This window comes from Hippocampus comes, unplaced genomic scaffold (assembly GCF_001891065.2).
Source record: "Hippocampus comes isolate QL1 unplaced genomic scaffold, H_comes_QL1_v1.1 scaffold242, whole genome shotgun sequence".
NCBI classification, from domain to species: domain Eukaryota; kingdom Metazoa; phylum Chordata; class Actinopteri; order Syngnathiformes; family Syngnathidae; genus Hippocampus; species Hippocampus comes.
In genome coordinates, this window is record NW_017805385.1 from 1127491 (window position 1) to 1150661 (window position 23171).

At 40.3% G+C, this 23171-nt stretch overlaps 1 protein-coding gene across 13 annotated transcripts in view; it reads right to left on the reverse strand.

Annotated features, from left to right (window-relative positions):
- The window catches only part of LOC109517642 (focal adhesion kinase 1-like), a 47434-nt gene extending 24304 nt beyond the window's left edge, over positions 1 to 23130 (reverse strand). For 5 of the 13 annotated variants that reach the window (XM_019872931.1, XM_019872932.1, XM_019872935.1 and 2 more), the window contains exons 1-13: positions 11569 to 12875; positions 6349 to 6635; positions 6108 to 6274; positions 3589 to 3676; positions 3380 to 3459; positions 3223 to 3285; positions 3082 to 3136; positions 2529 to 2669; positions 2054 to 2131; positions 1641 to 1748; positions 1077 to 1194; positions 776 to 809; positions 447 to 517 (exon numbers count right to left, since the gene is read on the reverse strand). In XM_019872931.1, the coding sequence (XP_019728490.1) occupies positions 447 to 517; positions 776 to 809; positions 1077 to 1194; positions 1641 to 1748; positions 2054 to 2131; positions 2529 to 2669; positions 3082 to 3136; positions 3223 to 3285; positions 3380 to 3459; positions 3589 to 3676; positions 6108 to 6274; positions 6349 to 6635; positions 11569 to 11635 (1357 nt within the window). In that variant the 5' untranslated portion in view covers positions 11636 to 12875. Of the gene's footprint in view, positions 1 to 446; positions 518 to 775; positions 810 to 1076; positions 1195 to 1640; positions 1749 to 2053; positions 2132 to 2528; positions 2670 to 3081; positions 3137 to 3222; positions 3286 to 3379; positions 3460 to 3588; positions 3677 to 6107; positions 6275 to 6348; positions 6636 to 11568; positions 12877 to 18007; positions 18035 to 21281; positions 21394 to 22754 lie in introns of those variants that run through there. The other 8 variants (XM_019872937.1, XM_019872928.1, XM_019872939.1 and 5 more) reach the window with 6 other exon arrangements.
- Between the last annotated feature and the right edge of the window lie 41 nt (positions 23131 to 23171).

The window sequence follows — 23171 nt, forward strand, 5'->3', positions numbered from 1 at the left end:
AGCCACATGCAGCAAAAGATGCATACAAAGAAGGGAGGAGAGAATTTGAAAGATTAGTATGCATGAACCGTTAGGAGTTGGACCACTATCTTGTGTTGCATTGCATTACATTGATTCTACTCTTGCAGTCATTTTCACGATGTTGCATAATTGGGAGCTAGTCAGACGTTAAGAAACCTATCAAAGCTTAGGATGTCAAAGATAAGTGGCAGTGACTAAAGCTCTCCATGCAAACATATGGCGTGAAAGAGACACTTCACTGCAAACAAAGAAGGGGCTTCAGAGGGCAAACAGGGGACACACACACACACACACACACACACACACACACACACACACACACACAAGTGTCTACAAAGCCTTCACTCACTCAGCAGTCATTCAGAGCATTAAATTTAGCAGAGGATGCCAGAGACTGAAGGAGAAGGCCACAATGAGTGCTTTACCTGACACACAAACTGCTCTCGTTCGTACTCCATCCATCCGTTTTTCCATCCGCCTCTCATGATTTGACACTCTGCATCGGAAAAATAGAGTTAGCACCCAGCCATGTGTTGCAAACATTCATGTTGATGATGAAATAAGAAACCTGAAAATAGAGTGTTTAGATTTTCTAGATGGGAGTGAGTATATTCTCCAAATGTCAGTGACTTTTGTTTTTTATTAAGAGCTAGTTTATCCTACATAACACCCATACTTTGCACTGCTGGTGTATTTAAATTACCATAAAAAAGTATTGGGAATTGTAGAATGTAGAAAACATTGTCATACTTACTTTGGGATGGATGGTAGCGCTCTGGTATCCCCCTCTGCAAGACAAAATAGAGCTACCATGGTGAGTGCGAACACATCACTGCTTGCAGGCAGTTATTTTTAGAAAAAGAAACGCAGGAAGGGTATTCAAAGTGACAAGCATCTTCAGTCAAAAGCAGAGTCAATTATCTGGTTGGATGACTGTAATGTCGTACAATATTGACAATATTTAAACACACTCACATCCATATTTTAGGTAATTTCCACAAAAGGCAACCATTGGCAATAAGCCTAAAATACACGGAAGTGGGCGTGTGTCCTACCCTTGTGGACTCTGACAATGAAGGAGTGGCTCGTTGAGGAAAAGAGTCGACAGTACCCATCAATCAAATCGGCCATGTTTTCTGCTGTAGTCAAGGATGCTGTGGTGACTGTGAGAGGCTGTGCATACACACAAAACATGGACACATTAGTCTGTTAAGCAGCACTATTTTATTATAAGGAACATCTTCCGAGTGGACACATCCAGACACATTGTGTTCACCCGTGCACAGAAAAAGACAGTCACGACGTGACGCCAACATGTTTTGCAAACACAGTGTTCTGCAAAACACCCACCGTTGACGTAGACATGCTGACATTGCCGAGATCTTTAGAAGTTACAATGGAAATGAATGATTCACAAGCATGTGATGGTGGTTACATGCATAGGTTACACAACAATTCTGATGGACTTACCGTCATTGTGAATAATGTCTATCTATATAAATTTGTCATTTGAGCATTTATGTGTGACAACATGAGGGACTACTACTGTGTGTGTGTGTGTGTGTGTGTGTGTGTGTGTGTGTGTGTGTGTGTGTGTGTGCGTGTGCGCGCGCTGTCACCTCTGGAGCTCCAGCTACGTTGAGCTGCAGCATGCCTTTCCTGTCCTTTTCTTCCAAAGGTGAATACTGGATGGATTGAACCTGGTTGAAGTTAGCTAAGTGGGTAGGCTGGAGACATAAAAATAAATCACAACTTATTATCATTAAGTATCAATTTTAAAACATCAAAATACGAATTGAAAAATGTCAACTGTACATGCAAGACAAACAAGTAGAGGGCAGTGTTGTGAACAACCATGAAGGCTCAAAAAGGAACATTGTTGGAGAAGTTGACACTGGACCCAAAGTTGACAGGATTTACGGAGGTATTTTATGTAGCACATGTGCAGAAATCAAATATGCTACATGTAACTGTATGCTATACTCCATATTGACTCAGAATTGCAAGTCATGTAGAAGCTGATAAGACTCACCGTTGAGCCCTTGTCTGTGAGGTAGCTGATTCCTTCCTCTGGTCCGATTGCTAATTCGACTGATATTACCCAGCTAGACTGAAAAAACAGAGAGAACAAGCACATTACAATATGTCTACCGTATATCAATTTATTTAGCTATGCGAGAGGGACAAACACAAGAAGCACCTTTCATCATGACGCAATACATTTCACTGTAAAGTACAACTGTAAGAACTATATTTTAAAATCAATACCTCTGTTCCCACCCAATGAGGTGCCCAGTGAGAAACTAAAACTATAGGACAAATGTTCTAAACTGACTTTGTTTGATTCTGGTAAGTCATTAACATGATAGCATTCCACAGTGAGAGATAAATAAATTCCGGGCTTCTACCAGAATGACATGGTGTGGCTGGAATATGTGTGAATGACCTTCACAACTCATCTAACATGGATAACATTTGGACTCGATGAAATGAATGCTCTGCCGTACCCCCAATGCACATTTGAAGCACTCCTTATCAAAGTGGTAGATGGGAGAGATGATTTCAAAAAACTTGTGGATGCTCTGCTCATCGTTGAGGTTGGCAAACTGCTTGAACGTCTGCTGGATATGCTTACGAAGTGTCTTTGCCTGAGAAAATGGTGAAAGAGAGACATTCAAAATAAGATTAGAGTGGTTCCGCAAGTTCCAAACTTAATTCGTTCGGTGACCCCACTCGTGACGTTCGTAAATCAAGGTAACTTTTGCCGTTGAAATGAATGGTGGTGCACTTAATCCGTTCCAGCTCCCAATTGTTATATTGATATGGACTTCAGTCAGTCTGGTTCCATGCTGACTGCATGGAAATCAGTTGAGTGAAGAACTATATCTGGGCCATGTGTCTGAGACAAACGTGTTCAAGTTGATCTTATAATCAGGTATTCCAACATCAAGTCAAATATCCTTTCCGTCAACATTCATTCAAACAAACAGGGCAGCAGAAAAGGCCAGATGGCAATGAGCAAGGACATTCCTGCTACAGTAGTGATTGTTTTGATTGTACCTTTAGAGACTCCAGCAGGCTTTTGGGGAAGAACCTTCTCAAACCAACATCTTTCCTAAAGCAAACAAAGGCATCACAAAAAATGACTTTGGATGATTAAATAGTCACACACATTAGACAATGTAATTAAATATATGTTACTCTAGGAGTTCATAGTTGGATTTCTTGTCAAGGGCATTTCCTGGCATCTCTCGGAAGAACCGCCTGTATAGTCGAGAAATGATGGTCACAACCAAGAAAAACATTTTAGGTAAGCCAACAGGTTCCTTTTCAGTGAATACACAGCCTTCTCTCTCACCTTATTTCTAGACAGCCTAGTTTCAAAGCAACCTCTTGATCGACTTGATCAGCGATATGTTGCATGTAGTCACTCTTTACCTGTTGAAACAAAGTGTGAAAGCACAACTTACACATTTGATTGGTCTATTTAAGTAGGTCTTGGTTTTATACAGGGCGCAAAGTGCTGAAACAGAAGCTTTGTGGACTTCTTATTCTGTGGTGTCACACCTGGTGATAGAGGTAGTTGAGCGAAGGTTTGTCTTCTGAGAAATGACTGAGGTAACCTTTAGGAAAGTAGCGCATCCGTAGCTCATACCTGAGAATTGAAGAGAGAAAGTTAACGACAGTGCAGACGTTATGATACTTTCATGCACAAAGAATATCACTGCAGCATCCTGATTCTGTGAGACAATGACACAGATTTAGAATTGACTAATTTTAGTTTATTTTAACGTCGCGTACATCTCAACAATGCACGAGTCCAGTGGGAGAAGAACATCATGTGGTTTCATATATTTATGACAGCGAAATACAGTTCAAACCTATGAAGCATGCGTACAGAAAGATCAGAAGGCAGCGTTTGTTCTAACGTGACGATGCAACTGACAAAGCAGTGACTGCCTACAAAAGAGGGAATTGGGTCAGGACAGTTGTGATGCTATGAGCCTACAAACAAAAGATAAGAGAAAAAAAAATCCAGGCTGAGAACAAAACGAATAAGAAAACCTTGTTTAATAATGAATGAAGCAAAAGGTGGCACAGAAAAGAGAAATTAGACACATTGGAAAGCTGAGAGCCAGAGAGAAAAATAAATGATGTGGGAGGAAAAAAGGATGCAGAGTAAGATCAAAGTGGAAAATAGTAAACCCTGCCACATGAGACAGATGGAGAGAAAGTCAGCGAAGGTAGAGAGAGAGAAACAGAGAGGGGTGTATGATAGAGTCAGTCTATCCCTTGGGCTGCTGTTTCCTCGGTTCTAACAATAGCTCAGCAGCAGCATGTCCTGTGGGCTTACAACTCTGCTACCCTCTGAGACACTACTCTTCTGCTATATGTTAGTTAGCAAAATGAGCAACTTCTCCATTTAACATTTCAACAAGGAGTAAAATGCATCCAGTGAAAGATGAAAAAGCTAAAACAAGAGGTACTGTATCTGTGCAATTATGTAGCGTTGGTTTAAGACGAGCGAAACTCAAGTGATCACGTGGTTCTTCCACCTCTGAAAACACACATCTTTTCAAAAGGCGCAACATATTGGGTAGCTTGCCCAAAACGCAAGAGATTCCAAAATAAACAAAAAAAATGCAAGTGTTTCAGGCAATTGAGGCAGGGTGACTCAGCTAATTATCCACTCAACATCTACATGTATTGTAAACAGTGGAGGAAATAACAACAAAGGAGGAAATAAAAAAGCACAATCACCAAAAGTGTGATTAAGATGAGTTTACAATACAACAAACAAATAAACAGTTATTTCCCATTTCATAGTGGATGACATTTCAACTTTGCTAGTTTTTCTTCTCAGCTACTTGTGTCTCAAATTAGGTTTCCTGAGCTCTTATGAGCTCCGATGAAAGGACTAAAACCGTAAAAGCGTAGCACATTTTCATTAACGCTTATTGTGAAATGGCACGATATACTATAAGTAACATTTACGTAACTTGACTATATTAAGCATCTTAGGGGTCAACTGAAAGTAAACCTTACACAGATCTGATCATCTGAATCGGATTGGACAATATTAAGCATTTTATACATTTTTTAACGTAGTGTAATATCTTTAATTTGCCGATCAATCAATGATGTCACTGAGAGACTCCACGAAATAAAGCATGACGGCTGCAGCAAAGATTTCCTTTAGGTTACTGAAAATTCAGTGCCTGAAATGACTTAAGTATCAACTGTAAATTTGGGAATCCGTCCTAATGATTTCACCTCAAACAGTATTGATCCCCTTCATTACTCGAGCAGGATTGATGGTCATTTCATCACTTTCACAACACGCCCTTTTTGTTGTCTTAGTGTATGTTTTGGCTGGGAAACACCATTTCATCTTGGGAAAAGCCTATGCATCATCATCACGGTCTTTTAAGTTATGGATTATGAAGCAACTGGACCATGAACATGGCAAGTGTTTTGTTTTTGTTTTTTTTGGTGGGGGGGGGTTCCCCCCCACGCATATTTCAAAGAACGTAACTCATGTTAATAATCAGTTCATGGGTAAATATGACAATAACTCAGAGTCCTACTTCACTTCATCCTGCCATGCAGGAGTTCCGACTCGTAAATCCACAAGTTCCTCTTTACAATAATTAAATCATCCTCATTACAATAATTTTGAAAAGGTTACAATTAAAGTACTGTATTTAGTTGTGATAAAATTAAATAAATGTGATACAGGACTAATTGGAAAGTAGGAATTGGTATTTTCAAGCAACATACATGTCAGCGTGGTAAGTGGTTTAAGGTATGTTTCAGGTTTCAAATGTTAATTTAGGATATTGTAAACATTTTTAGGGAAAGTGTTAGGAGTATAACGAAAACAAATCAGAAAATCGGTTTTGATTACACCAAACCAAATAATTTAAAAATGTTCCTTCCTTGAATCGTATCGCACCCTTTGTATTGATGAGGCATCAAATTGTCTTTTATAAGAGAGCTGCGCACGCCAAGTAAGTGACAGTTATTCTTGAATTGTTGCTATTCGCTTCGAATAGTAAGTGTAAAAAGTGTAATTGTTACTGTACCTCCACTCCTCCTGCGGATGCTGTTTCTCATATTTCTCCCTGACATGGCAGACTCCCAAGTCAGGATGTAACCAGTGACGTGCGTCTGTGTGCAGATGGGTTAAACGCAGGCCAAGTGAAGTGACACAGCGCAATTTGTGGATTTCGGCTATCTTCTGGATGACACCCTATTATAACAAGGGGGAATAATGTGAGGAGCAGAAGGTGATGATGAATGTCTAAAATTCAAATTATAATATACCCTGACATCCGTAGCATCTCCATGTCTGATATTACTCGCCCAGGTGCTGGGTTCACTATTTGTCTCAAAGTAGTGGAAGATCTTCAGAACCCTGTCCATAGAACCTGGAGTCCGCTCAAGACCGCCAGCAGAGCCGCTAGTACCAACACCAGTACCACCGGAAATCCCGGAGCGGGATTTCACTCCACACCCACTTGCTGCGGAGTGATTGAGGTTGGGCTCCAAATAGGAAGATGTTGCCATGCCTGACTCAGATGCTCTTACTGGGGCTAACTGGCCATCATATTCTGTTGATAAAAAAAGAAGACAGATGTTAAAATGAGACTTTGTAATTCAATTGCGCTTTAAAATCAAATCAATTCCATCATTGCTTGGTCTTAACAGCAGATGCCCACCAAAGCCTAAAACAGGGGTGCCCAAACTTTTTTCTCCGCATCCAGAAAAATGCAAGTTGAAATTCTTCAACTTTAAATTATGAAACACACTCAATCAATCAAACAAAACCAAAAAAAAGTCCTACTCAATATTGTATTTTGTATTGGTGAGTTCACAGACAGACAGCCGAAAGCATTTTTCAAAGCAAGTCTTTATTAACGATATCACCATTCCAAACACTCCTGCTTCCAGTCCCTTGGGCACCATTAAGTAAACATTGACGCAACATATCCAGTGATGATGATTGTTCATTTTTGTTGCATCATGTTTAATCATGGGAGATTTCCGTTTCAGAGGACTGGATTCGGTGGTGTAACAGACTTTTTATGTGTGGTGTTCTGTTTTGACCAAAAATGTGAAAGGCCAGATTTTCATTTATTTATTTTTATCATCATGTGTGGAATCAGGAACAGATATTCTTTGAAGATTTGAAAAATCCAGGTGTGGTCTTACTGATGTGTGTGCGTGTAGACAAAAAACAGTGAATGGCTGCAAGAAGGTCCACTGTTCATTCCACTTTAAACAAACACATGCAGATGGTGAGAGGCGGTTAGCTATACGAGAGATGAGGAAAACAAGCACACGTGCTCCGCATGGCAACATAGCAAGGCTAGGAAAATTCGGGTTTTGGTCCGGGTTAAAAATAAATAAATTAATTATTACCTAATTTGGTTGTTTGACTAACAATCTGGCCATTCTTGCTCTGTGCAATTATTGTTAGCGTGGCTAGCAAAATGTGAATCAGAAGCACTGACGTTACTGTTAGCCAGCTAATAGAATAGAAATAAAGTTACATTGAGTTGAGTTCTATCTGCTCTGTTGAGGTAGTTTTAGGTTTTATGAGCAGTTTTTTCCTGCAGTATACTAATGGTGGTGCAACTAGCAGAGTTGTGGTCGACTGTGATGACAAAGGTACTTCTAAGATGGTGGACTTAATAAGAATCGTGTGCACGTTTATCAGTTCTGAATTATAGTTTTAAGCAGAAAGTAGTAATTATTATTATTACTCGTGTAGTATACAAAAACTCTGATAACAAATAAACATGTATCTTTTAAAAGCTCATTCCACTCCAGGTTAGGCATGACAGTATGATAACCATGAGCAAAAATATCAGTTAAAATTACAAATATTAAAATTACAGATCTGTCCTTCTTTGAAATATTTTGGTGAATAAAAACTGCATTTTTTTTACCATTGAACACAATGTATATTATATTATTTTAAAATTAAATCTAGAATATTTGGTACATTAGGAATGTGTACATAAATAAGAGATGACATGGAGAAAGTTAAATGAATGCGTATTATTCTGCACTGCAGACTGCAGACCGTATTTTCACAACTATAAGGCGCCATTAAAAGTCTTAAATTTTCTCCAAAATGGACAGGACGCCTTATAATGCGGTGCGTGTTATGTATGCGCCGAGTTCCAAAGCCTGACTAAGAGCACCTCTGCCCGACACGCTGTTTATATAGAGAAAAGGTGGACGTGAGTGACGACAGGCATGCAGAAGTCGGCCAATGAGTGAAGGGTGGGCGTGTAAGAGGACGCTAAAGGCACGTCCCGAGCAGGTACCAGTCGCCAATGAGTGAAGGGTAGGCGTGTAAGAGGACGCTAAAGGCACACCCCTAGCAGGTACCAGTCGCGTGAGTACATAGTAAAATGGATAAATAAAGTACAACCGAACTCAGTTTTGCTTCCGTTGCCTTTTTAAAAACGTGTTTTTAGCGTGTGTCCGTATGTCTTAGCTGCTACCGTATGCTTTAAGCTAACATACCTGGTATGTTTTAGCGTGAATGCATGCTCCCGAATGCTTCAAGCTAACGTGTTTTTAGCGTGCATGCCGTAACCCATGTGCTGCAGTCGATCTAAATAAGTTTATATAACGCAACATACAATTTTACAAAAATTGTAAAAGTATTATTCCTGAATATTTATTTCACTTTCAACCACTCAACATGTTCACAGAAATAGCACCCGTTACTGAGACTGCGCCCAACAATACGGTGCGCTGAATGGTCGTGAAAATACGGGTATATTATAACTGGCAAGTGGAGGGTGAGGGCAATACTTCATATCTTATAATCAAATGCAATATGCTTGAAGCGCTGATAGTTTGTCAAATTCAGATGTACCGAGGCATAGCACTTAGGAGTAGGGAAATGTGTTTGGCCATATACACTGAATCACACACTGCCTGACTATGTGTTTGTGTGTGTGTTTTATACAAGTTACGAGTTGGCCCTTCAGCGAATGAGTCAGGGGCATCCGAAAAAAAACCACACTGACACAAGGTCCTTTTAGCGAGACCTAATAGACCCACAGTTCAACATAAATCAGGCAATTTTAAGTTGATGAATTCTGAAACAGGAGGAAATGCTGTGGTCCAAACTCAGAGTGGAAGTGTTCTGTGAGTAAAGGGCACACTGTGAAGCATTTCCTCTGCTCACACCTGCAAGACAGCTAAGGTGGCACTTTAAATCCGGCTTTGACAGAGGACATAATAGAAATGTCGAGCACATTCTGGTGTTCACTGACCTTTCCAAACCTCTTTCACTACAACTGAAGCAGAAAAACTATTGTCGGGTTTTACAAAAGCCAATTTTGTACTGTAACTCTTTGGAGGGAATATTCACACACAGCATCCACTTCCACAAATAATCTATTTTGAGAATTCTCTTACCATTATAAATTACAGTTCACAAATTACACAGTACAGTGTATCCTTCACTCTTCAACATTGTGTTTTGTGGATGTCCCAGCAAGACCTCAAGGCATCATCACTGCAGCTGCACAACAATACAGTATACTGACTTCTGACCACCCTGTGGTAACAAAAGAACTGGAACCAAAGTGAATCAGACATTTATTTTATAGCTCAACTTGGTAACCATAATTTGCTTAAATTACTTCATAGGTTTATGAATCTTTGCAATGGCAGTGTACTGTAAACAGTTTCACAACAAGCACCCTATATATACATATGTATATTAGATTACATTACACAATCCCATGTTATCACATATTTAACCCAACATGTTTTACAAAGGTGTCAAAAATGACAAGCATTAGCATTTTATGCAATTTTACCAAAGTATGATCATTTGAATTAAATCAAGTTTCATAGAATCTGGTTCTTTCATTTTCTCTCATTTTGAAGTATTTTGAACATTTTTAAAATTGGTAAAACAGTAAACACAACACAGAAAAAGTACATGTGTGTGAAGGCGTTCGTGTGCTTGTGGGTGTATAAATATTGCTCTCCATTGTCCCCTTGGGCCACCGCACACTGCCGATGTGGCTGAAATCCACTGCACACTTGCGCTGCAGGGTTCTATCACGATATTTTGCAGCAATTCAAAACATGAATCACAGTTGCGCAAAGTGGTAATGTTGCAAATTATAGAAAATCAAAATACACTGAAGCTTTCACACGGACAAAAAAAAAACATTTTTTTTAGGTTTAAGTTTGCAAGATCCAGCTAACAAAAAGAACCACACGCGCGCGAATACACACACACACACACACACACACGCACACACACGCACACGCCCGAAGCTGAAAAAAAAAATATTTTCCTAACAGATTAATTGTATTTATTTATTTATATCTGCAAAGATTACTGACAGCAAGGATCTTAGACCTATAATTGCTTACCATTTTATATCATACAAATAAGCTTGAAAAATCAGTTGTACTGCACAACAATATATATCTGAAGTTCTGTTATGTTTGGCAAATGCCAATATACATGCCCTCGCACACTGGCTGAGAAAATTAAGTAATAAGCAGGCGGCTGCCATTTCAACAGCCCCCCCCCTCCCCCTTTTCTCTATGGGGTTCCATTGACTGACCGTAAGATTGGTAAACCACAGAGGGCTCAAGAGTTCAAATTTGGCCCATAACCGAAGCAGTGAGATAGTTTCTCTACGTATCTAATTGTTATCTGGGTTACTGGCACAATCCTTGGGGAGCCTCTTCTTCGCCTTGACGTATTTTTTAACCATCCATTTTACTTCTCTGCAGTTGCTCTCATTCATCTTGCTCGCTAAATTCTGCATCCTACTCTTTCCCTTTTCCTCCTCATATGAAATCCTTTCCTTTTTAACTGCAGCCCCCCCATGCCCCGACTAATCTCCTACGGTCACTCATAGATCTTTTAGTTCCTTCCTTTACATCTAAATTTGATCCTCCGGTTGTATTGAACCACCTCCCTCCTTCCTTCAACCCTCTCATCTTTCTCTCATCCTCACACAATTTCGTCTGCCTTCCTCCTAATGTCTTTAGGCTCACCTTGCTAAGGATGATTGTCTCTGTCCTCATAAGATAAAGGTTCAAAGTCAAGCTAAATGCATGTTTCCATATGAACAACTACGGCGGACCCCTGTATACTAGCAGTTCAGCACCGTGGATTCACCTATTTGCTGATTTTTTTTCCAATATGTTTATATCTCTGTCTCTTACACGCACACGCGCACGCACACACACACACACACACACACACACACACACACACACACACACACACACACACACACACACACACACACACACACACTTGTTGTAGCGTATTTACAAATCTAACAAACTGATATTCTAACAAGGACGGAATTAGCACATTAATATGATGTAATACAACTCAATTAAAAAAATACCTCTTTGTGCCCTGAATACATATTACAAGATCCTACACTACACCCAATCAAACATTAGAGTTTAGGTTATCAGTTTTACTTTTATTTTATCTGAACCAGATTTCTTTGAATAAACTTCTGTACGTACTTGGATGATTTGCATAGATGCACGCGCCTTTGCTCCAGCAGAGTGGGATGCAGCCATTGTTCTTCATCTGTTCTGGAGAGGGCGCTGTTCCAATCCTGGCCACAGCACCCAAACGAAATTGCTACGCACTGAAATCAGCATAAAGCCCTAAGCGCATTGATGTCCTGAACATTTGGCAACTACTGAATGAGTATTCCTTTCCTTTATATAAATGCATCCAAGACAAAGAAAAACATGCAGGAGGATGCCAAAGATAGCCGTCACTGCTGTTTAAACTTTCATTTGTAAGGAAGTGAAAATACAGAGGGGAAATTTGATTGCGTGGAGTGTCGTCCTGGTGAAGCTAGTAAACAGAGTCAATGCGTTTATCTTCTAGCCTCAATCAAGTGGCCATGAAAAAAAAAATACTCCTAAACCACTATCGAAAATGTGGTATTATTCTCTGGTGCTGTAATCCCATGGCACTTTTCAAATGAGCCGACAGCTACCAAACATCAACTGGTGCAGGTAAACTCCATCATCGCTGTTATGAAATAATCCTTGTATATGATGCTGTAACTTCACGAAGAAGAAGCTGAAACCCACTTCTTTCATTGGGAGGTCTTCTTCCCACTTCAGGTCATTCATCAGTAAAATAAATCCACAAGAAATTTCTGATTCTGATCTTCACAAAGCCGTTGTTCATCAAAATAATCAATCTTGATATGAATTCCAAAGAGTGCAGGACCACAGGAGTCAATTATGTTGCAGGATCATGATATCCATGTTTCAATACACTGACAGCTTTCAGTCTCAGGGTCCACAAAAGGTAGCCGGTTTCATGTTATCATTCCACAATGGTATCAAAAGCAGACAGTTGAGAGAACGAAGCAAAGCAAAACAGGTATCAGAGTAGAAGCAAATGTAGGGCAAAGAAGCTGCAATGAAAAGTGGAGCACAATGAGGAAGAGATGGACAGAAACAGCTGACAGCGAGGTGAGCAGGAAAAATGAAAGAGACGACGTGACTAAAGTGAGTGTGTCGCATGAGGAAAGACCAGAGAGGAAGCTCAGCTTTACATCATGCAAAGCGTCCAGGTGAATGAGGTCAAGCAGGTGTGTGATGTCACAGAACAACAAATTCACAGAGACCAAACGGATGAAGTGAAGCAAAACTATGGTGGGAGCAACAAAAGTAGAATGAACGGGTGTCCAAAATGTTGCAGAAATGGGTTGAGGAGGAATGTCACAGGCGGGTGATCCAATTCCGAGTCAGGCACTGTTCCGTAGCAGCAGAGATCCCAACATCGCTTCAAAGGCTGCTGCTGCTGATCACGAGTGCAGTGCGCATGCAGTGAAGTGCTTCAGCTGTGAGTGCAGGAGCATTTGTGTGTGTGTGTGTGTGTGTGTGTGTGTGTGTGTGTGTGTGTGTGTGTGTGTGTGTGTGTGTGTGTGTGTGCTTAAGCTTGAGAAAAGGGGTTTACATATGCAAAAGCGGGAGCGTGTGACTGCAGATAAACATGTAGGTGACAGCAAGGGGGAGATTTGTTTGAGACCAAGCAAGTATGAGTCGACGAGATAACCAAAGGGAGCGTGTAAGGGTGCAACACGCTCTGTTATGTCTTCAGTGAACGCTGCAGTATAAATAGTTGGTCACGGGCAAGATGTGTGTGCGTGGGTTTGAGTGGTGTTGGGAGAGCTTGGCATTGAGTGAAACACCACAAGAGTAATAAGAATAGATGCTAAAATATAAATAGGGTCACCCACTAACTTGGATAAATACACAGAATGATTTTAGCAGGTTCACATATTAGCCACTAATTTATTCTAAACATACATTAACTTCTTTGATTCTTATTTTATTTTTGTGTGTTTTTGTACGGTTAAATCCCGTTTGGATCTCCGTCATCTGAAAATGATACAAATGGGTTGGGGTTTTTTTTTCCCTTCTCAACAGTTGCTTACATATAGCTTGCGTTGGTCTTTTATGCATTTGACCCTGTTTATGCTCGCCCTCTCCTGCGCTCACATCAGATGCAATTCTTTTAATATTTAATTGTGGTTTTCATGGCTAACTTGCCATCTATCCAAGCAGCAACACTGGAAAAGAACCATCTGGCTAACAACGGCCTATTGTGATGCTGAAAAATTTCCCGTTGAAGTAAACAACCCTCTGGCTTGTTTTTTTTAATTATGAGAAATACATTAATACAGTTCTTTCTATTGTACAGTTGTTATGTTCTTTATTTGCAGGCAACCTTCCAAGTCTTGTGATAGAAAATTCCATCCATAGTGTCTCTAATTAAATTTCTAAGCGGCCATGGACTGATGTGAATTACACTGGTTGGTTTGTCAGATAATACAATTACTATGAATATTTGTATCTCACACGCAAAAATGTTATTGGTCATCATTGCCAAATGTTAAATAATTATTTTTTCATGAGTTAAAGTCAATAACCTTTTTAGCACATTTTCAATTACTTTTAATGTTATCTTGGTATGTTTCCATTCACGGACTGGTTGAGCTAAGTAGTCTTGCGATGTGCAAAGATTATCGAGGCAGACGAAGGCCAAATATTGAAAAACAAACCAACAAAAAAAATTAAAATTTTCAAGGCGGCCTTTTCAAGACAAACAGGACATTGTGAAGATAGGTCAGACAACATGATCACTGGCTGGCTTGTTTCAACCCAGAAAAAGATTTATTTGCCACTTCCAGAGCAGACAGCTATCTTACAGCAGGAACAAAGAAAGTATCGGATGTGCTTTTTTTTTTCACCTACAAGGAGTTCATTTACATTTTTGTTTCATGTTACTAGATATAAATTGTAGTGTAGATGTTTGTAGTTGCTTGGAGGAAGATAAATAATTACATAATGGTATTAAAATACTTTTTTTTAACCGATAAGGAATTAAATTACATTTTTGTATCATGTTCCTAGATATATATTGTAGCATAGATGTTTGGAATTGCTTGGAGGAAGATAAATAATTATAAAGGGATTCAAATACATGAAATGCCTCCATCTCTCACTCTGTCATGTTCTGCAATGTTATTTTGCATTTCTGCATATTATTTTGTAAAATTCCAACAAGGGGTAGGTTAGATCACTTAAATCCCCACTGAAGCCCCAGGTCTGAAATGCACCACCCACTACTGATTAGTATAATCCAATTGGTATAATCAGGTATTACTGTATCAATGTTCAAATAGTTGATATAATTTAGGAAATCTGTGTTTTATTTTTCATTCTTGCAGGTAAACAAATTTACCCTGTCTTAACCCCTGACATGAGTATTTTGGCCTGTTTAACTGCCTCTTCTCCTTTCCTCCTCCTCCCTTTTTTGTTTCATGGGCTTTTGACTTTTTCCGTGCCCGAATGGATTCGTCAAAAGCAAGGGATGTCATTGATTTTTGTCAACTGTGTAGGCCAGTGAAGTCCTTTGAGACTCTTTTGTGAGTAGTGGCTATATGAATAAAGTGACTTAACAAAATAAGACAATTATATCTTTTTTACATTTGCTCAAGCCCATTTGCAAAAAACATGACTGTAAGATGAATGGATTTTCACACCTAAATTGTGTCCTGAGAGAGTTATAGTCATAAATGCTATGGCTAGAAGGCACAGTATTCTCAAGGTTGAACTTGTCACAGCCATTGTATTCCAAAGCAGCAAGAGTGCATCATCTCATCAAGTTACAGGCCACAACACTGACGTCAGCCAGAGAACAAATATCCCGCTGACGTTTTACAAGTATATGTTCAGAAATGTGATTTATTTTCGAAATCTTCTCCAGCATCATATACACGCCCTTGCAAAAGTATTGGAACAGTGAGACCAATTCCTTTATTTCTGCTGTAGACCAGAAATATGTTTGTTTGACAGTGAAAGCTGAATATGAGCAAAGAAATCAATGTTCAGGTTTACTCCCAATGTGCTTGTATTGGGATCAAACACACAACTTGGAAGGTGGCATTTTTTGTTTGAATCTACCCATTTATCATGTGAGCTAAAGTATTGTAACATGTGACTGACAATTGTGTCTTGCTCTCCAAATGTGGTCTGTTAGGTAGCACGAAATGTCACAGATTTTGATTTGTGATTTGCCAATAGACTACATTAATACTAGTTATACAAGCGAAGCCAAGATTAAAACAAGGGAGCTGTCTACATTGCATTGCCCATTGCCAACCACTTTTAATGTCCTGAAGAAAAATTAAATCATTGGTGTAGACACCGAACACAACCGAAGTAAATAGCAGCAGTTGATGATAGAAACATCAGGAGAGCAGTACGGAAAGCACCCAAAACGACAGTGACATCGGCAACAACCTCCTACGTCACTGTTATTCAACCAGGGGTATGTGACGCAAATGACTCATTTGCAAGATGAATAGGAAGGCCACAAAGTACAGAGACAAGCCTCAAGAATTGTGAGATGGGCTGATGAGACTAAGATGAACCGTTACGCAAGTTTTGGAAAGGGTTAACGTTTGGCAAAAGAAAGGATCAACTCATGATTCCAAAAATTCAAGCTCATGTGAAACTCCATGGAGGTTTATGTCCTGGCTTTGGCTTTCATGGCTTCTTGGGGGACAGGCCCATAATCTTCACTGGTACAGGAAAATTAACTTTTTGATGTCCTTTCATCAAATTTGCAAGATAATTTGGGTTGAAAACGCTGAGAATGCCCTTTTGTCAAGCTATTCCAGTTGGTCAAAAATGCCTCGCATCCTGAATGGAGCAATTTCTCAGTAATATTCAGTATGTAAGTAAGCTTTGCCCTGATTGGACAGCTACTTGGTAGATGGAGAAATCGCAATGTCTTTTGACAGCACCAAGTGATGGCGACTCATACTACTAGCATGTTGAGAGATGAACTGATGATTTCGAGTCTCATATTTAATTTTTGGTGCCAAACCCAATTTTTTTTTTCAGTTGATGGCAAAAACAAAGGCATTGTCCTCTGTGTGATGACACCTTTAGAGGAGAGTGTATTTCCAGTTCCAAATACCGGTATACAATATGTGACTGAAGTACAGTTATCTAGTGACTGCTAAGGGAGGCTTACAACTCATGAAGTCTCTAGCTTTATACCATAACTAAATCCATGTTAGGACAAAATAAACACAAGAAAAAGCTCTTAAGGCAAGAACTTGCAGTTCCCTAAGGAAAAAGTCTATCCATCCATTTTCACCACCGCTTATCCTGAACAGGGTCGCAGGGGGTTGCTGGAGCCTATGCCAGGTGATGTCGGGGGGAAGGTGGACTACACCCTGACTGGTTGCCAGTCAGTCGCAGGGCATACATAGAGACAAACAACCATTCACAGCTACATCAATAACGTCACGGACTGGGAACCAATCCCACAAAGTCCACACACAAGTCAGGCGAGTGTACCACGAGACCAGGGGTGCCCAACCTTTTTTGACCAAAGATCTACTTTTCGATCAACCAACATCCCGTGATCGACCAATTACCGCCCACGCACGCATACGCACGAATTTACATAGGCATGGCATAATGAGCAACAGCCATAACGGCCCTTAAGATGAACGAAACAGAAAAATAAAGTAGACACAAACGTTTGTGAGTTTGTGAAAAGCGAATCACTGCCTGTCTTAGTAGAGACCTGACGCGGAGGCATGGGATGCACTTTTGCAGCGTGAAAACTAACGTAGCTCACGTGTAGCATTTTAAAATGCTTCTCTCTGCACTCCAGATTCTCATTCTTTGCCCGTGCCCTCGGTGAATTGTACATGAAACAAACTCTGAATGAGAACAACAATAATAATAAGCGATATCGCGCAACAGTTCTGATCGCGAGCTGCACTTCCAGACTGCTGACCGCTAACAACTTCCAGTGATGCAGGTCACACACCACCGTAGGTTAAAGGTGACCTGCTTTTTAATTTAATTTAATTTTTAAAATATTTTTTGTCAAAGTGAGAGTGATCGGATGCTAAGGGTGCAGTGTGCACTAACACAAAAATATATCATATTAATAATACGCACACAATGCACACAGACACACAAATGTTTTGGTGTGTTTTTTTGTTTTTTTTTCCCAAGCTACCGGTCGATCGCCATCGACATATTAGGCACCCCTGCACTAGGCTATCAGTGACCTCAGAAAATGTGTGGAAGGCAAATCTATGGCAAAGAGATATTGGGTGAGCTTGAATGAAAAAGACAAATGATTTCAAGGAAGCCCATAGCATTCCTTCCAAACGGAAGCTTAGCAAGTGCTGTCTCTTGGCACATATGATTCTTTGGTTGAAGTAGTATTTATTATACTACTTCAGTTGGTTAACAATTAAATGAATTATTTGGGTCCAAGCACACAAACTTGAAGCAAAAAGCTTTGCCAGCAGGATCTGGCAGCAGAAATATTGCAAAGTAGATAATCTGGACACATGTTTAACATAACAAAGGTATGGTACAAGTTTTTACTCACCAGCATAGTGGGATATTCCAGAAATATCTGAAACACAAAAGAATTAAAGAGAAATTATTATTTGGAATCACTGAATCCCAATATGATGGCAAAGCATGACTGATTTAAAATCCATAATTCCAAGGAAATCAGGACATTATGTCAAACATAAATCAAAACAGAACTACAATGATGTGCAAAAAAAATTTCAAGTTTTATAGGGTCCTACATTAAGATTTTTTGGGTGGTGGCCCTGCTGGAATCGGCACAGGCCTTTGTACTGTATATTCATGAATCTTGATATAGTACGTTAAGTTTCAATTATAATTTCAAATTCAGCATTTTTATTACATCTGTATTATTTAAGTCTTTAAGAAAATACAGCATCAGTGAATCTTCGGTAGTCTTGACGCAGTCTCACTGTTAATGTAGAACCCTGCTATATTCAATTGAACATGCTATATAAGAATATAAGACTAGATATGAGTATTTCATATTGAAATTGATTGTGAACTGTGTGACTGAACAATTTTGTTTTTTGTGGGAGGGGTGATATATGTTGAATTTGATGCTTGACACATGTTGACGTTTCTGCTCATTCCAGGAAGAAAATGCCAAGCCACATTCTGCACGTCTAACAACAGCATGGCTTTGTAGTTAAGAGGGCGAGCACTGGACTGGCCTGCCAGCAGTCCAGACGTGCTAGTCCATTGTGTCCCAAATACGACAGTAGAGACACCAGACTGATGAACAAGTTTTATGCAATGTCTCAATTACATTGGAATTGGGGTTTGTACTATTCAAGATAAGACCTTAACATATTCAAAGCTTTTGCATGATACTTGACTGAATGCAAATAAGAATTGTCAACCTTTTATGACGACTTCCCAAGATGTTGTTATCAAGGTAACAAAAGACCAGCTTTGTGGGCGTGTCTTCGAACTTCAGGCATCAATAGCATCAAGTAGATTCAAATTCATAATTCCGCACAAAACTGATTTATCAGTAGGAGCTGAGCAAGTTTCAGCCAAATTCATCCAGTAGTTCCTGAGAAATAGCGTGGCGAGTGAAATCCATGTAATAATAATAATCCATCATTCGTTGTCCTCAGGTTGTAGGGGGCATTCCAATCAGACTTTGACAAATTTTCATTTTCAGGAACTCTTGATCCACTGTTGTCCTCAGGATATACTCACATTCACATAAAACTGTCCGCTATCTAATCATTCGATCCACATAAAGAACTCAAATACAAACCCGCCATATCACCATATATCACATCCACAAACATTGATCCAAAATTAAAAATGGTCATCAAAGACAGCACAGAAACATCTGCCATTGCTGTTGGTTCAAATCATTTCATTTGCATAAACACTAACACTTTCCACTCCTACGCGTGATGCTCTTTAGAATTTCTTCTCTCTCTCTCTCTCTCTCTCTCTCTCTCTCTCTCTCTCTCTCTCTCTCTCTCTCTCTCAGAGAAGAAAATGACTGCCTCTGGGTGCAAACCAAGAACTGACCCTACTCTGAGGGCATTGCACAACTGTTATTGTTATTGTGGCAAAAACAGATTTAAATAGCTCTCACTCAGAACAGACTGTTGTGGTGGATAATAGATAGGGCTACAATTTGGGCTAGAACCGTCACACAATGCAGTACTCAATATTTATTGTACTGAGAGTTGAGACCAAGGCAGGAAAAAAAAAGGCACTACTTCACACGGGAAATGTTCCAATGTGATAAGGGCTCGATATTGGTCAATACTCCAGGATTTATTTTTATGTAAACAAATGTACTGAATCTCCGGAGATGTACTGTTTATATGGTAATTTTTTGCTCGTTACTGAACAGGATAATGCTGAAAATAAATTGCATAGTTACTTAAAACATGGCTGATGGGTAGGCATAAATAACCCATTGCATTTCGGTAAGAATAAAAGAAAAGACCAAAGAATTTGACTGTTTTAAATCACGTTTGTTGTTTCAATAAGTCTACAAGAGCAAATCTAGTTTATCTATTGAACAATACAGTGTGAAGTCTTAAATAACTGCAACAATGCATTAACGCTAAGCCCTGCAAGGAAGCAAAGGAGATGATGTGTTCTATAACCTTCACTCCATTTTTGATGAGGTGGCAGAAAGTACTGACAAGAGGAAGAAGAGTATAAAGCAGTGAGACTGCATAGAGCGGATGAGTAAATATGCTCAAAAATAAGCATGTTCAAATGTGACATGCAACCACAGTAAAAATAGATGGCATAGCGGGCGATTAATTTTTAAAAAGGCCACTGAAAAAAGGAGGATCGCTTCGCTTGCAGTTCTCATCCAACATGTTCAAATCAACTAAGTTGCCTCTGTTTGTCAGAACCAAGAATCCTATATGGTGATCAAATACCCTCACCTTCAGTTGTATTTTAACTAGTTTCAGGAACTATTAAATCTTATTGCAGAAGTTTGCCGTTGCAAGAGTTAACAGTGTACTTTTCAGTGTCCAGAACACTGCTGTCGTATAAACAAGCACCCAGAGCGACCCTTTTTCCCCCCACCCATCTATAGTTTAACACAGTTATTACAACAGCTAATTCTTTGCATTTTCCCCAGGTCGCTGTGCTGCATGAAAAGCACCAACATGGAATGGGTATTGAATACACCACACCAGACGCTGACACCACAGTGCATCTAATTAACTGTTTGGGCGAAGCAGAGTTGCTGTGTGAACCCATACACACACAGAGTAGACACAGCAATGTCGTTTTAGGGTTCTCTGTGAATAACGCAGGCAAATAAATGTCATCTCCACTGTTATGTATTAGGGAGCATTTACAGTAGCAACAGAAGCACAGTCGCTATAATCTTCCACAATACATTTAATTTTCAGAACTGCACAGTCCGCATGAAAACAGACTTAGTACGACAGGTAACCAATCAAAACAAAACTGTGTAGAAGGTGGGGAAAACTGTGTCTTGGCAGCAGGATCAGAAATCACACGGCAAATATCCAAAGCAGCACATTTTACTCCTTTCCATCCATTCATTTGTCAAAACAACCAACCAACTTTATCAAAGCAAAACAGAGCAGGCTGACACCATATCAGAGGCGTCCGTGTCCTTGTTTGCGTTGCACACTCAGCCTGTGCGCGAGGTTTCCACATGCAACTGCTTGCATGATGGCGAGCAACGCAAATTCCTTTCCAGCCCTCAACCTTTCAGACCCTCTCTACCTGGCTTCCAGCAAGCACCCACACACACCAGCTCAAATAGACCCTCCTGAGCCATCTTGCCACCTACATACCTCTATTGGAGCAGCCCAGAAAATCCCAGAAGTGCATGTTGGTCGCCTTTAGGAAGAAGACTACACCTCTCCACTAAGCTTGCATGTATTCCCCTTGTCCTCCCCTCTCCACTTCCTCGTTGTGCACTATGTCGTCATATAGCAGGAGAACACCCGCCCCAATTGCTTCCAATTCACACATGTTTGAGTATCATAACAGATGCCTCCCTCCAGTTGATTTGTTTCTCTTCCCATGGTGCACCACTGCCATCCCTCTTGCACCCAATTTCATCCACAAGCCCCTGTCCTTCGTCTTTATTTCCCCCTGTCAGAAGCCAGACAGGTGTGACCATCGATCCAACATTGTCAGTGTTGCTTCTCTCATTCCTGCCTCTTTGGATTAGTGACAGAAATGTGAGAAGTGATGCTGTAGGACACATGGAGACAAGCCTTAAGCTAGCAAAGGGACCATTTTGGGTTTTAAAAAAAGAGTCCCGTAATTGTTAGGCAAATTACAGTTTAAATGAGAATGACTAACTATGTGTAAGTAGCCTCTTTGCAGAAAAACTAATGATAAATACAAGGTCACAGACAGTATCAGTGAGGGTGGGAATCCTAGCACTAACTCGACAAACAGTGTGTAACCAATGGAATGAAAGAACCCTGTTTAATACGATGGTGAGGGCAAGTTCTTGATGATTCACCCAGTAACAATAAAAGCTGACAAGTCCGGGAATTGTGGTAAGTGTGTCAGGAATGCCAACAATAGCCTTAATTGTATATGTGGATTAACAGACAATCTTAATAAACATGTGCTGAATTATTAGTACGTAAACTTGGGGTTTTCATAGGGGTCTTGACCCACTGACTCGCAGGGAGCATGTACAGAGAGAGGGCACCCATAGGACAATCTCACAAATTATATAATATGTTAGTAATCTACATTAATGAAGCAGTTTAAATTGGTGATTTGTGGAAATGGAGTAAAACACTTATTATGAGAGCAGACAGGAGTGTCCAATGTTGTGACTACCCACACAGCCAGCGACCCAAACACCTGAAGATGGTTGAGCAACACCTATTATTATTGTTTTTGTTTGCAAGAAATCAATGGCTGCAACATTGCATCACAATGTAGACGGCGCACTTAGACACATGACATAACATGTTTCAGAATTCTTTTTGTGCATGACATAAATCATTCATCTTTGCACCCAAGTTACAAGAGAAGCCCAGAGGGGTGGTTTCGGCCACTGCATCACTCACTCCTATCTGCTAGGAATACAAATGACTGCATCGTGTCAAAAACGACCACACTATCTGGCTACACAGTGCGTGGTATTTCCTACAATATCACCACACCAGTCGACAATCATGCAAGCCCCGTGCAGCATCCAGCCCATTGTCTGACTGTTAGCCCTTTAATGCTAAGCTAGTTCAGCTAACGGTGGGCTATTCCCAACCATTCCGCTCCAAAGACGGATCAATACTCACCCGCTGAACGCTCCCGGAGCCAGGCCGCACCTACTTCCAGTCACCGGCCACCTTTTCCAGTCAGTAAGCAGGCCTTTCACACATTAGTCCCGCTGGTATTAAATGCGACTTTTGGAGGCTGAGTCTGCCCGCTGTTGGCTGCCTCCCTGTGTCTGAGTGAGTCCACAACAGCGCCGTGGCCGGCTGTCGGCGTCACTGGCGCGAAGACGCGCGGTAGAAGTCAGTTTAGCAACCGTGTGGTGCGGTGCCGCTCTGCTGCATCTGGAGCACCGAGATTTTCCAACATGGCTGCAGCTGTCGCGAGGATTGGGGGTCCTGAAAGGTCCACGCCACCGACAGGAGCCCCAGGAAACACCCCCGGTACACCCACATAATCACACGTATGTTACATAGATGCATTCTGACTCAATGTCAAAT